The following is a 14804-nucleotide window of genomic DNA, read 5'->3' on the forward strand; positions in this document are numbered from 1 at the left end:
TGATGAAATAAATAAAAGCTGAAAAAAATAATTCTTGTAACAGGATTCTTCCGTCGAAGGAGAGGCGGACCAATACGCAGCATGGTTGAAGTTCATGGTTTTTTAATAAGGAAAACTATACATGAATAAACTACAAAACAATAAATGTGAAAACCCGAAACTCGTCGTGTGGTACTGACACAGGAGACAGGAACAATCACCCACGAAACACTCAAAGAATATGGCTGCCTAAATATGGTTCCCAATCAGAGACAATGATAAACACCTGCCTCTGATTGAGAACCACTCCAGGCAGCCATAGACTATTCTAAACAACCCCACTAACCACAATCCCATGACCTACAAAAACCCCAAGACAAAACACACCACATAAATAACCCATGTCACACCCTGGCCTGACCAAAATAAAGAAAACACAAAATACTAAGACCAGGGCGTGACAGAACGATGGTACTTTTTGGAGAAATGTCATCCTCCCCCCCAAGGTGCGGACTCCCGGCCGCACACCTAAACCTATAGGGGAGGGTCCGGGTGGGCGTCTGTCCACGGTGGCGGCTCCGGCGCGGGACGTGGACCCCACTTCAACAAAGTCTTAGTCCGCATGCATCGCGTCCTTAAATTGGCAACCCTCGCCGCCAACCTTGGCCTAGTAAACCTAACCAAGGGCCCCACTGGACTGAGGGGCAGCTCCGGACTGAGGGACCGCTCGGGACTGAGGGATAGCTCAAGACTGAGGGGAAGCTCAGGACTGAGGGGAAGCTCAGGACTGAGGGGAAGCTCAGGACTGAGAGGAAGCTCAGGCAGGTTGATGGCTCTGGCAGATCCTGGCTGGCTGGTGGTTCTGGCAGATCCTGGCTGACTGGTGGTTCCGGCAGATCCTGGCTAAATATATAAATTATGATAAGAATTAGAATTACACATCTGATCCGGTCTGACCAGGGGCTTGCAGAGATGCAAAATGGCCTCCACGATGGCAGAAGCCTCCGTCGAAGGAGAGGCGGACCAATACGCAGCGTGGTTGAAGTTCATGGTTTTTTAATAAGGAAAACTATACATGAACAAACTACAAAACAATAAATGTGAAAACCCGAAACTCGTCCCGTGTGGTACTGACACAGGAGACAGGAACAATCACCCACGAAACACTCAAAGAATATGGCTGCCTAAATATGGTTCCCAATCAGCGACAATGATAAACACCTGCCTCTGATTGAGAACCACTCCAGGCAGCCATGACTATTCTAAACAACCCCACTAACCACAATCCCAATACCTACAAAAACCCCAAGACAAAACACACCACATAAATAACCCATGTCACACCCTGGCCTGACCAAAATAATAAAGAAAACACAAAATACTAAGACCAGGGCGTGACATCTCTATACTATTATTATGACATTTCACATTCTTAAAATAAAGTGGTGATCCTAACTGACCTAAAACAGGGAATATTTACTAGGATTAAATGCCAGGAATTGTGAAAAACTGAGTTTAAATGTATTTGGCTACGGTGTATGTAAACTTCCGACGTAAACTTCCGAAACTGTACCTAGGAATGAAGGGATAGATAATAAACAGTAGCAGCAGCGTATGTGATGAAACAAAAAACATTGTGCTAAAAGGGTCAATGCAGATAGTCCGGGTAGCTATTTGGTTAACTATTTAACTATTTAGCAGTAATATGGCTTGGTGGTAGAAGCTGTTCTGGGTTTTGTTGGTTCCAGACTTGGTCCGACGGTAGCGCTTGCCATCCAGTAGCAGAGAGAAAAGTCTATGACTTTGGCGGCTGAAATCTTTGACAATTTGACAAAGAAACAGTATGTTTGTGTGCAGGAACCCTACATCCGTAAATGAGTCAGTACGTTAACACACCAAACATCAATATAATTGATCATGTCCTATGCACCACTACAGTAGTGAATGTGGTTGGTTTGGAGTTGAAAGGCTGTCATACAGCAGATAAATAAGGTATGATTGAAAACCGTTGAAGCTGTCAAACCATAAACATGAAATAAACAGCCAGCCAGCGAACAGGTGGGAGATCCAAATAACTATTTTTATTACAGCAATTCAAACATACTGAAACACCCAACACCATCACTCACAAGCTCACAAGCCTTGAATTAGTATTATTAGCCTATGGCCATTCGTTCGGCAGTACGATTGCCTTGGTCCACATAAACTTCACACAGCATAAACTTAACTCACACAGCATAAACTTAATAACTCACACAGCATGCTCATTCATGAAGACTTTTGATTAGACCCAGCAGCAAGATGAATATAGACCTTAGCGGCGGGATCTTTGTCATATAAAAACAAAAATAATAATCAATAAACTTTTTTTTATATAATCAAAAAAGGGTTTTATTGCAGTAAGAAACACCCTAAAAGACAGAGGAAGATAGGGCTTGAAGTTACAGTACATTAAAACCTGGCCTTGCCCTCAGCAATGGGTGCGGCACGGAAAGGCAGCTACATTTTCAAAGGTGCACTCTTCACTGAACAGGATAAAATAACGACATACTGTAAGGGTGACTTCATGTCTTTGAATGTCATTCCTTTGAAACAGGATCTATTACTATAACAGAGAGGTGAGGGGATTATTGATTCTATTGTTAGAGCCTATAGGCTCCCACAGTAAGTAGACATGGCACACCTTAGGGCAGAGACCATCAGCATATGGGCCCACCGAGACTTGGCAGCAAGTCACAGGCCTCACACCGTGTGTGTGTGTGTGTGTGTGCGTGCGTGCGTGCGTGCGTTTTCATTCACTGGCAGACAGACAGACAAGGTCATATTCTCATTTCACAGCGAGTCTTTTCCCTTGAGTCTTGAGTGAATTACCCTCTCTTTGTCCCTGCTGGCTGGACTGGGTGACCAGGCAAAGCACACATTGGAGCAAAGCCCTGGTCCTGCTGTAAACAGCCTTAGCCCTGGTCCTGTTGTAAACAGCCTTAGCCCTGGTCCTGTTGTAAACAGCCTTAGCCCTGGTCCTGTTGTAAACAGCCTTAGCCCTGGTCCTGTTGTAAACAGCCTTAGCCCTGGTCCTGTTGTAAACAGCCTTAGCCCTGGTCCTGTTGTAAAGAGCCTTAGCCCTGGTCCTGCTGTAAACAGCCTTAGCCCTGGTCCTGTTGTAAACAGCCTTAGCCCTGGTCCTGTTGTAAACAGCCTTAGCCCTGGTCCTGTTGTAAACAGCCTTAGCCCTGGTCCTGTTGTAAACAGCCTTAGCCCTGGTCCTGTTGTAAACAGCCTTAGCCCTGGTCCTGTTGTAAAGAGCCTTAGCCCTGGTCCTGTTGTAAACAGCCTTAGCCCTGGTCCTGTTGTAAACAGCCTTATCCCTGGTCCTGCTGTAAACAGCCTTAGCCCTGGTCCTGTTGTAAACAGCCTTAGCCCTGGTCCTGTTGTAAACAGCCTTAGCCCTGGTCCTGTTGTAAACAGCCTTAGCCCTGGTCCTGCTGTAAACAGCCTTAGCCCTGGTCCTGCTGTAAACAGCCTTAGCCCTCTCCAGGCGCTCTATAAGGAAGGTTAATTAAGTTTAAATAAATAAAAGGAAGCTGTGCAGCAACAGCAACTATCCCAACTGTGAATTTCACAACATGCTGTCGAGTACATTCGTTTCACAAACTGCTGTCCATTGATGTATTGATAAATAAACTATTGCACAATCAAAAAACATGAATCTCACAAATATGTTTAGTGCCTAACTCAGCACATTTTGGAGAGTTGGCATTATGTGTCTATATGTCCAGCTCCAAAATGAGACTGTCCGCCTGTGGTCAGGGCATCAGGGCTGAGAGGGTTTGGAAGACAAGTCCATCTAAAGATGCCATACTTACAGTAATGTGAGAAATTCATGTCATTATCCAGGCCACAGACTAATAGACAATATAGCCACTCAAACCAGACTTTCCTTAGACATTCAAATCGGTTTCTTGATGCTGCTAATCCTTTACCATATGATGGGATGTTCTATCATTCCCTGTAATAAAGTCATAGTAGCTAGGTTATATTAAATCAACAGGGATCCCTGTTATCTCCCATTGTGTATATCTCCCCTGCCTTTGGCAAAAGCTGCTTTGCAACACGTTTTATTCCTACTCTAAGAAAGAACACGGCAATGTTTCCACTTAGTAATAACAGGTAATACTCTCAGAGAGGAAAACTATTTGAATCATGCAATAGTTATATTGACATTGAATTAGAAACACTTGGGAATAAATATTGCTTTGGCAGTGCTGTTGATGAAAAAGTTCTGCCTATTGACATCACCTAGGTCTATACAGTAGGCTACATTGTTTCTGTAGAGCTGTTGAAGTGTATAGCCATAGAGGCAAGATAAGAGAAGCCTATCACAATATTAGTGTCCTCTGGTAGGAATTACAAATACTGTTCATGAAAATGGACAAATTATTTAATTTATCATTCTTATCACAGTCTTTTATCAAACACAACATATTTTGTCCTCAAATGACATTTCTGAGGCCGCTTTAGTGAGTCTCCAAAAATAGGTAAATATTGTTCATTATTCTGTCTCAGGCTGTCTTGGGCAGAGACAGGACAAATGGAACAAGGGCGCCTTTAGCCTCTACAGGTGCTTTGAGTGCTTCTGCCTCAGGCAAAAACTGTTCATTCTCCTCTTCCACAACAAACTGCAATGTTTGGGACTTGTTCACACAGTAAATAGTGTTGCCAATGACAGCACAGCGAAAGGGCAAGGGGTTGGTCTGCTCCAGGGACGCACTGTCATGCCATATTTTCACCACAGTGTTGTATTTGAACACGTTGACGCCATAGTCACGGTTGACGTCAAACCTGTAGATGAAGTTTTTGAACGCCACCATGTCGGTGGATTTCTTCCTGCTGTTGTTGAACGGGCATTCCTCCCAGTCAGCTCTTCTATTGTCATATCTTAGCAGACGATAAAAGAGAGAGCCTCCGGATACGAACAGCTCTCCATTACAGGTCGTTGCCTCGTGCGCAACAGCGAACGCCCCTTTTGGTAGCGGCGCCACAGGGCTCCATCTGTCAGTGCGAGGATCGTATTTCTCCACGGTGAAGAGACACTCCCCTCCGATTGCAAACAGGTACCCGTCCATGGACACCAGTTTGAGCTGAGACCGACCCTGGGTGAGCGGTCGTATTTCGCTCCAGCTGTCAGTGAGAGGGTTGTAGCAGAACACCTTGTCTGAGACTTTGCCTTTGTCGCCCTGCACTTTGATTCCACCTGCTACGAATAGATAATTGTACATGGTGCATATCCCAGAGCCCTTTGTGTTGATTTCATCCGGCATCTTCGTCAGCACTTTCCAGTCCTTTGTCTCCTCGTTGTAATAGTAAATCACATGGTTCTCCTCCAGGGACACCATCGATAGAGGGCTCTGGGGGCGACTGTTCTCACGGCTTGGAGGTCTGCTCCCGGCGCGGTCATACACCTCGTTGATTTCAGCCACCACCAACGCCCTCTTTCCCTCCATTCTCATAGTGAGAATCAGCTCTCTCTCCCCTCCCGTCAAACGCCCATAGACAGCAGGATCACGCAGTATTTCCAATAAATTGTCACTCATGTGCTTGTAGGCTTTCTGCTTCAATTCACCGATACATTGCCTTTTGGCTATTGTCAAAATCTCATAGCAGTTCTCATCGGTAATCTGCTCCGACATTTTATCGACAGCAGCTTGAACTGCGAAAATAATTTATAACACTTTAGCCCGGGTGCCGACCTCTGCAATATTAACCTTACTAACCTGCATTCGGTACGAGTAAATGTAATCCACCAATATTGTCAAAGTCTTAAAACTCACCCCCTTTAATCGGCATACGTCTCGGAACTGCCGCGCCTTGAAATAGTCACTTTTCTCAGCCAAAACGGCTTTATGCGCTTCAAGTTTCTTTCCAGACACTTCAATCACTAAATCAGACTTATCTCCAGAAGCACAGACGCCGTTCCCACATCCCCATCCTTCCTGCCTGGACTGCGGTGCTTGGTTTCCCTGTGTAGCCTCTGGGTCGCTCTCTCCCCGCACAGCCGTCTGTCCGCGCTCATGTGCTGGCTGTGCTTCCGCGCTGATACAAAAGGTGATAGGCGCAGACCTCCCCTCCCTCTGCCCCGCCCGGGAACTCGCTTTATGAATCTAACACTGAACGTTCACAGCTTCACCGCTGATTTAACACACGAGAGATGCGCTCCGTGTTTTCGTTTCGTCATCCAGTTAGAAGATGAAAAGCCCAAGCTGTGCGCCACGTTCACCTGCGCGCGGCAGTTCTCCTCCACCGCATCGGGCTCTATTGAACAGTGCTGCTCTTTGTTGATATGTGGGGTTGGGGGGTTCTCATTCATGGCTGACCCATGCATTCGATCTTCATTTGCATTTACTGAGCCATTCCTTGGTGGGCTACCATTATAACATCTAAGACCCATGACAGCATTATCCATTTCAACAAGTGGGCTCCCGAGTGGCGCAGCGGTTTTACAGTCCCTGGTTCGAATCCAGGCTGAATCCGGCCGTGATTGGGAGTCTCATAGGGCAGCGCACAATTGGCCCAACGTCGTCCGGGTTTGGCCGGATAGGCCGTGATTGTAAATAAGAATGTGTTCTTAACTGACTTGCCTAGTGAAATAAAAAGTGGTCCATTAGTCTACGTAATACATTGTGCCCAAAATTGTTATTCTCTCTGGATCTTTCATCATATTTCCAATGAAGTCCTGGGTCAGCAAAGCCATTTTGTCTACTTTCTCGTGACAGACAGGGGAGGTGTCAGCATCAGCACTGATTTGGCGCTAATCTTCCACCTCTGGGAATAACAGTACGCACTGCGCACTCTCATCCATTATCGCAACGTACGGGTTTGGGATATATTCATTTTTGTTTTAGATAAATCAGACATGTCCAATATTCCAATATTGCTGCAATATATTGATGTAATATAAATTAAGAGATTTTATTGTAATCGCCCCTGAAATATCCCTATTTAATCCTTCAATCCCTTGGGCTACAGCAAGCAATAATAAGATTTCATTGTATTGTTGTATCTGCTCTCTCCTCGGGTCTGTTATTCCCCCTTTTCATTTGATCAGAGGGAAATAGAAATGAAATTAATTTCCCATGCAGGGACAGAGCCAGAGAATTACGACATGCCAGGAACTGGGGATCAACGACGACAAAATCCTATTGTTTCCTTTGTCCATCTTCATTTCTGTTACGGTGCGTGAATGAGGACCCAAAAGCGAATCAACTTAAACAGAGCTTCTTTAATTACCAAACATAGGTAGGCTCAGATGGACCGGCAGATTCCGACAGGACAGGACAAGGTTACAGCAAACATGACGACAGTCTGGTTCAGGCATGAATGACACAAACAAACAAGAATCCGACAAGGACAGGAGCAGAAACAGAGAGAGATATAGGGACCTAATCAGAGGGAAAAAAGGGAACAGGTGGGGAACGGGGTGAATGGGTAGTTAGAGGAGACAAGGGACAGCTGGGGGAAAGCGGGGGAGAAAAGGTAACCTAACACGACCAGCAGAGGGAGACAGGGTGAAGGGAAAGGACAGAGACAAGACAACATGACAGTACATGACAGTACCCCCCCACTCACCGAGCGCCTCCTGGCGCACTCGAGGAGGAAACCTGGCGGCAACGGAGGAAATCATCAATCAGCGCACGGTCCAGCACGTCCCGAGAGGGAACCCAACTCCTCTCCTCAGGACCGTACCCCTCCCAGTCAACTAGGTACTGATGACCACGGCCCCGAGGACGCATGTCCAAGATCTTACGGACCCTGTAGATAGGTGCGCCCTCGACAAGGATGGGGGGGGGGGGGGGGGGACGAGCGGGGGCGCGAAGAACGGGCTTAACACAGGAGACATGGAAGACCGGGTGGACGCGACGAAGATATCGCGGAAGAAGAAGCCGCACTGCGACAGGATTAATGACCTGAGAGATACGGAATGGACCAATGAACCGCGGGGTCAACTTGCGAGAAGCCGTCTTAAGGGGAAGGTTCTGAGTGGAGAGCCAAACTCTCTGACCGCGACAATACCTAGGGCTCTTAGTTCTACGCTTATTAGCAGCTCTCACAGTCTGCGCCCTATAACGGCAAAGTGCAGACCTGACCCTCTTCCAGGTGCGCTCGCAACGTTGGACAAAAGCCTGAGCGGAGGGGACGCTGGACTCGGCGAACTGAGATGAGAACAACGGAGGCTGGTACCCGAGGCTACTCTGAAAAGGAGATAGCCCGGTCGCAGACGAAGGAAGCGAGTTGTGGGCGTATTCTGCCCAGGGGAGCTGTTCTGACCAAGACGCAGGGTTGCGAAAAGAAAGACTGCGTAAGATGCGACCAATAGTCTGATTGGCCCGTTCTGCTTGACCGTTAGACTGGGGGTGAAAGCCGGAAGAGAGACTGACGGAAGCCCCAATCAAACGGCAAAACTCCCTCCAAAATTGAGACGTGAATTGCGGACCTCTGTCCGAAACGACGTCTGACGGAAGGCCATGAATTCTGAAAACATTCTCGATGATGATTTGTGCCGTCTCTTTAGCAGAAGGAAGCTTAGCAAGGGGAATGAAATGAGCCGCCTTAGAGAACCTATCGACAACCGTAAGAATAACAGTCTTCCCCGCTGACGAAGGCAGTCCGGTGACAAAATCTAAGGCGATGTGAGACCACGGTCGAGAGGGAATAGGAAGCGGCCTGAGACGGCCGGCAGGAGGAGAGTTACCGGACTTAGTCTGCGCGCAGACCGAACAAGCAGCCACGAAACGACGCGTGTCATGCTCCCGGGTGGGCCACCAGAAACGCTGGCGAATGGAAGCAAGCGTACCCCGAACGCCAGGGTGGCCGGCTAACTTGGCAGAGTGAGCCCACTGAAGAACGGCCAGACGAGTAGGAACGGGAACGAAAAGAAGGTTCCTAGGACAAGCGCGCGGCGACGGAGTTTGAGTGAGTGCTTGCTTTACCTGCCTCTCAATTCCCCAGACAGTCAACCCGACAACACGCCCCTCAGGGAGAATCCCCTCGGGGTCAGTGGAGGCTACTGAAGAACTGAAGAGACGAGACAAAGCATCAGGCTTGGTGTTCTTAGAGCCCGGACGATAAGAAATCACGAACTCGAAACGAGCGAAAAACAGCGCCCAACGCGCCTGACGCGCATTAAGTCGTTTGGCAGAACGGATGTACTCAAGGTTCCTATGGTCAGTCCAAACGACAAAAGGAACGGTCGCCCCCTCCAACCACTGTCGCCATTCGCCTAGGGCTAACCGGATGGCGAGCAGTTCGCGGTTACCCACATCATAGTTACGTTCCGACGGCGACAGGCGATGAGAAAAATACGCGCATGGGTGGACCTTGTCGTCAGAGAGGGAGCGCTGAGAAAGGATGGCTCCCACTCCCACCTCTGACGCGTCAACCTCGACAACGAACTGTCTAGAGACGTCAGGTGTAACAAGGATAGGAGCGGATGTAAAACGATTCTTGAGGAGATCAAAAGCTCCCTGGGCGGAAACGGACCACTTAAAGCACGTCTTGACAGAAGTAAGGGCTGTGAGAGGAGCTGCCACCTGACCGAAATTACGGATGAAACGACGATAGAAGTTCGCGAAGCCGAGAAAGCGCTGCAGCTCGACGCGTGACTTAGGGACGGGCCAATCAATGACAGCTTGGACCTTAGCGGGATCCATCTTAATGCCTTCAGCGGAAATAACAGAACCGAGAAATGTGACGGAGGAGGCATGAAAAGTGCACTTCTCAGCCTTCACAAAAAGACAATTCTCTAAAAGGCGCTGGAGGACACGTCGAACGTGCTGAACATGAATCTGGAGTGACGGTGAAAAAATCAGGATATCGTCAAGCTAAACGAAAACAAAGATGTTCAGCATGTCTCTCAGGACATCATTGACTAATGCCTGAAAGACAGCTGGAGCGTTAGCGAGGCCGAAAGGAAGAACCCGGTATTCAAAGTGCCCTAACGGAGTGTTAAACGCCGTCTTCCACTCGTCCCCCTCCCTGATGCGCACGAGATGGTAAGCGTTACGAAGGTCCAACTTAGTGAAAAACCTGGCTCCCTGCAGGATCTCGAAGGCTGAAGACATAAGAGGAAGCGGATAACGATTCTTCACTGTTATGTCATTCAGCCCTCGATAATCTATGCAGGGGCGCAGAGACCCGTCCTTCTTCTTGACAAAAAAAAACCCCGCTCCGGCGGGAGAGGAGGAGGGGACTATGGTACCGGCGTCAAGAGCTACAGACAAATAATCTTCGAGAGCCTTACGTTCGGGAGCCGACAGAGAGTATAGTCTACCCCGGGGGGGGGTGGTTCCCGGAAGGAGATCAATACTACAATCATACGACCGGTGTGGAGGAAGAGAGGTGGCCCTGGACCGACTGAACACCGTGCGCAGATCGTGATATTCCTCCGGCACCCCTGTCAAATCACCAGGCTCCTCCTGTGAAGAAGAGACAGAGGAAACAGGAGGGATAGCAGACATTAAACATTTCACATGACAAGAGACGTTCCAGGAGAGGATAGAATTACTAGACCAATTAATGGAAGGATTATGACAAACTAGCCAGGGATGGCCCAAAACAACAGGTGTAAAAGGTGAACGAAAAATTAAAAAAGAAATGGTTTCACTATGATTACCAGAAACAGTGAGGGTTAAAGGTAGCGTCTCACGCTGAATCCTGGGGAGAGGACTACCATCCAGGGCGAACAAGGCCGTGGGCTCCTTTAACTGTCTGAGAGGAATGTCATGTTCCCGAGCCCAGGTCTCGTCCATAAAACAGCCCTCCGCCCCAGAGTCTATTAAGGCACTGCAGGAAGCTGACGAACCGGTCCAGCGTAGATGGACCGACAAGGTAGTGCAGGATCTTGAAGGAGAGACAGGAGTAGTAGCGCTCACCAGTAGCCCTCCGCTTACTGACGAGCTCTGGCCTTTTACTGGACATGAAGTGACAAAATGACCAGCGGAACCGCAATAGAGACAGAGGCGGTTGGTGATTCTCCGTTCCCTCTCCTCAGTCGAGATGCGGATACCTCCCAGCTGCATGGGCTCAGCACCCGAGCCGGCAGAGGAAGATGGTAGTGATGCGGAGAGGGAGGCGACGGAGAGCGCGAGCTCCTTTCCACGAGCTCGGTGACGAAGATCAACCCGTCTCTCAATGCGAATAGCGAGTTCAATCAAGGAATCCACGCTGGAAGGAACCTCCCGGGAGAGAATCTCATCCTTTACCTCTGCGCGGAAACCCTCCAGAAGACGAGCGAGCAAGGCCGGCTCGTTCCAGCCACTGGAGACAGCAAGAGTGCGAAACTCAATAGAGTAGTCTGTTATGGATCGATTGCCTTGACATAGGGAAGACAGGGCCCTGGAAGCCTCCTCCCCAAAAACAGATCGATCAAAAACCCGTATCATCTCCTCCTTAAAGTCTTGATACTGGTTAGTACACTCAGCCCTTGCCTCCCAGATTGCCGTGCCCCACTCACGAGCCCGTCCAATAAGGAGAGATATGACGTAGGCGACACGAGCAGTGCTCCTGGAGTAAGTGTTGGGCTGGAGAGAAAACACAATATCACACTGGGTGAGGAACGAGCGGCATTCAGTGGGCTCCCCAGAGTAACACGGCGGGTTATTGATTCTGGGCTCCGGAGATTCGAAAGCCCTGGAAGTGGCCGGTGGATCGAGGCGGAGATGGTGAACCTGTTCTGTGAGGTTGGAGACTTGGGTGGCCAGGGTCTCAACGGCATGTCGAGCAGCAGACAATTCCTGCTTGTGTCTGCCTAGCATCGCTCCCTGGATCTCGACGGCTGAGTGGAGAGGATCCGAAGTCGCTGGGTCCATTCTTGGTCGGATTCTTCTGTTACGGTGCGTGAATGAGGACCCAAAAGCGAATCAACTTAAACAGAGCTTCTTTAATTACCAAACATAGGTAGGCTCAGATGGACCGGCAGATTCCGACAGGACAGGACAAGGTTACAGCAAACATGACGACAGTCTGGTTCAGGCATGAATGACACAAACAAACAAGAATCCGACAAGGACAGGAGCAGAAACAGAGAGAGATATAGGGACCTAATCAGAGGGAAAAAAGGGAACAGGTGGGGAACGGGGTGAATGGGTAGTTAGAGGAGACAAGGGACAGCTGGGGGAAAGCGGGGGAGAAAAGGTAACCTAACACGACCAGCAGAGGGAGACAGGGTGAAGGGAAAGGACAGAGACAAGACAACATGACAGTACATGACAATTTCAGGGTTCAACAGGTGCTGGTGCCGTCATCTGTGGAGAGGTGTGGGAATTAGAAGCAACAGCATCGATATAGACTAATTTCACTCTTCTAAACACAATTCTAGTTAATTGTTTCTTATGGCTATGCAGCTCAGAGTGACACAATGAAAAATATTTGAGACTGTGCAGGGCTTGCCAAAGGCAAGGTTGATAGGAATCCAGGAAGCTCACAGGGGCGCTCCAGTGATATAAATCCCATGTGTGGATGTGGCTGCATTCAACACTGTATTCTGACTTTTTTTTAATTATGTATATATCTATATTGATAAATGATCTTTTTGAGATATAAAATGTAATATGGCCCATATCAGAGGATTTGTGTTGATTGTGTAATGACTTATTTGGTGTAACGCTTTTGTGCGCCAATCTGTTCTGAGTGAAGCCTAATTTGAAACATGGAAGCACCTCAATAAATAACTAATCACTTTTTCAGAACGAACCACCATACTAATTGTAACTAACTAAATAACAAATGCATTAACTACAATATCACAGTAACTAAAATGCAAAGTCAATGTCATACTTACATGCTGACCAGACCGGACGCATTGCGTGCGCCAGCGTCGCAAAATAAATGTAGAAATCCACGTTATTGCCAATGAGCATCTGGACGCCAAGGGCTTAAATATAACTAATTTCTATTTCTGACGCAGATCACGCTGAAAGTCCTGCCTTTCACATCTCCTCGTTGGTTTATAGAATCAGGTACCCACATGCCATCTCCTCATTGGTTATACCCACGTGGGTGATTGAAAGGCAAACTTTGTTGCTGGTTGTCTTGGAAATACAATGAAAGTTCAGATGCGATCACCATATAAGTTCAAAGATGAAAAAGACTGGAAGGAAGACAGATGATTAGAAACGATTCGGTTGGCCGTTTTATGTGTGGATTAATTGTCGGAGTAGAGGTCCTTGTGCATTTCATGTAAAATAACAACTCAATGTTTATATCCCAGGACAAATTAGCTAGCAACAGCAAGCTAGCTAAATAGGACAAATTAACGTTAGCTAGCAAGTGCAAGCTAGCTAGCTAAATTGCCATACATGTTTAATGCTTTCGACCTGTCCCCAAATTAATGTCATTGGTTCAGAGTTTGTTTTGATATTTTAACCTGCGTATCTTGATCGCGTTTGGTGTGTGGGGCACGATAGGGGATGATGGCGCACGCGCGCAGCCGGTTTGGGTTCCGTGTTAGGCTACTACACTCCCCAGCTGCAAAATGTGATGCTATTGCTACTATTGCCATGATAACAAGACCATTGAAATTTTTGTGATTTAAAAAAAAAATAATTGTCGAATACTTTATACACAAAACATAATTCCAGATTTCTATACCAAAATTACCAATATTTTTGATTGAATTTAGTAATCTTGTTAAGACATTGTCCCTAGTGAATAACAATAAGAACAACATCTTCCTGAATCATAATTATATTTTTTCTGAGTGAATAGAATTGCACTAGAATTGTTATATTTTTTTTAATATCATTTTTGATTTTAATGTTATATATTGTATGTATTGTATGTATTTAGTATTTTCTTGTTTATACCTGTGTTTTGTTTTGTTAGACATGTTTGAGGTAGGGATGTAAGATGTTGATAATTTTGCATAATTACTTTTTTTAATGAAGAAAAAAGAACAAAAATGATATTCAGTAAAGCCTCCTCCTTTTATTTTATTTTTTTATTTAACCTTTATTTAACCAGGTAAACTAGTTGAGAACAAGTTCTCATTTATAACTGCGACCTGGCCAAGATAAAGCATAGCAGTGTGAACAGACAACAACACAGTTACTCATGGAGTAAACAATAAACAAGTCAATAACACAGTAGAAAAATAAAAAAAAGAGTCTATATACATGGTGTGCAAAAGGCATGAGGAGGTAGGACGAATAATTACAATTTAGCAGATTAACACTGGAGTGATAAATGATCAGATGGTCATGTGCAGGTAGAGATACTGGTGTGCAAAAGAGCTGAAAAGTAAATAAATAAAAACAGTATGGGGATGAGGTAGGTAAATTGAATGGGCTATTTATCAATGGACTATGTACAGCTGCAGCGATCGGTTAGCTGCTCAGATAGCAGATGTTTAAAGTTGGTGAGGGAGATAAAAGTCTCCAACTTCAACGATTTTTGCAATTCGTTCCAGTCACAGGCAGCAGAGAACTGTAAGGAAAGGCGGCCAAATAAGGTGTTGGTTTATTAACCCTTCACAGAAGTGGTTAACCAACAACGCAGTTAAGAAATTAGAGTTAAGAAAATATTTACTATACTAAAGTAAATCTAAAGTAAAAAATAAAAAAGTAACACAATAAAATAACAATAATGAGGCTAAATACAGGGGGTACCAGTACCGAGTCAATGTGCGGGGGTACAGGTTAGTTGACAAACTACTGCAGCCTTGTGTTATTAAATGAGAGCTGTAATAAGAAAAGAGCCGTGTGGGGTTGGATAGCTAAACAAAAACGTATACATCAGATTCACACAGTGCATATATCCAGTTAATCCAACTCAAT

At 46.5% G+C, this 14804-nt stretch overlaps 1 protein-coding gene across 2 annotated transcripts; it reads right to left on the reverse strand.

Moving 5' to 3' along the window:
- Positions 1-822: 822 nt before the first annotated feature.
- On the reverse strand, positions 823-6737 carry LOC110522509 (kelch repeat and BTB domain-containing protein 11). Of its 2 annotated transcripts, none has more exons than XR_002473335.2 (2): positions 5808-6737; positions 823-882 (listed from the first exon to the last, which is right to left on the reverse strand). XR_002473335.2 is itself a non-coding variant. In XM_021600951.2 (2 exons), exons 1-2 carry the CDS (start codon positions 5821-5823, stop codon positions 4539-4541), a joined length of 1164 nt encoding a protein of 387 aa, XP_021456626.1. In that variant the 5' UTR covers positions 5824-6562; the 3' UTR covers positions 2039-4538. The 2 variants fall into 2 exon arrangements, 1 of the variants encoding a protein (XP_021456626.1); XM_021600951.2 differs by lacking the exon at positions 823-882 and adding an exon at positions 2039-5686 and having other exon boundaries at positions 5808-6562.
- Positions 6738-14804: the final 8067 nt, after the last annotated feature.

This window comes from Oncorhynchus mykiss, chromosome 4 (genome assembly GCF_013265735.2).
Source record: "Oncorhynchus mykiss isolate Arlee chromosome 4, USDA_OmykA_1.1, whole genome shotgun sequence".
Lineage (NCBI taxonomy): Eukaryota > Metazoa > Chordata > Actinopteri > Salmoniformes > Salmonidae > Oncorhynchus > Oncorhynchus mykiss.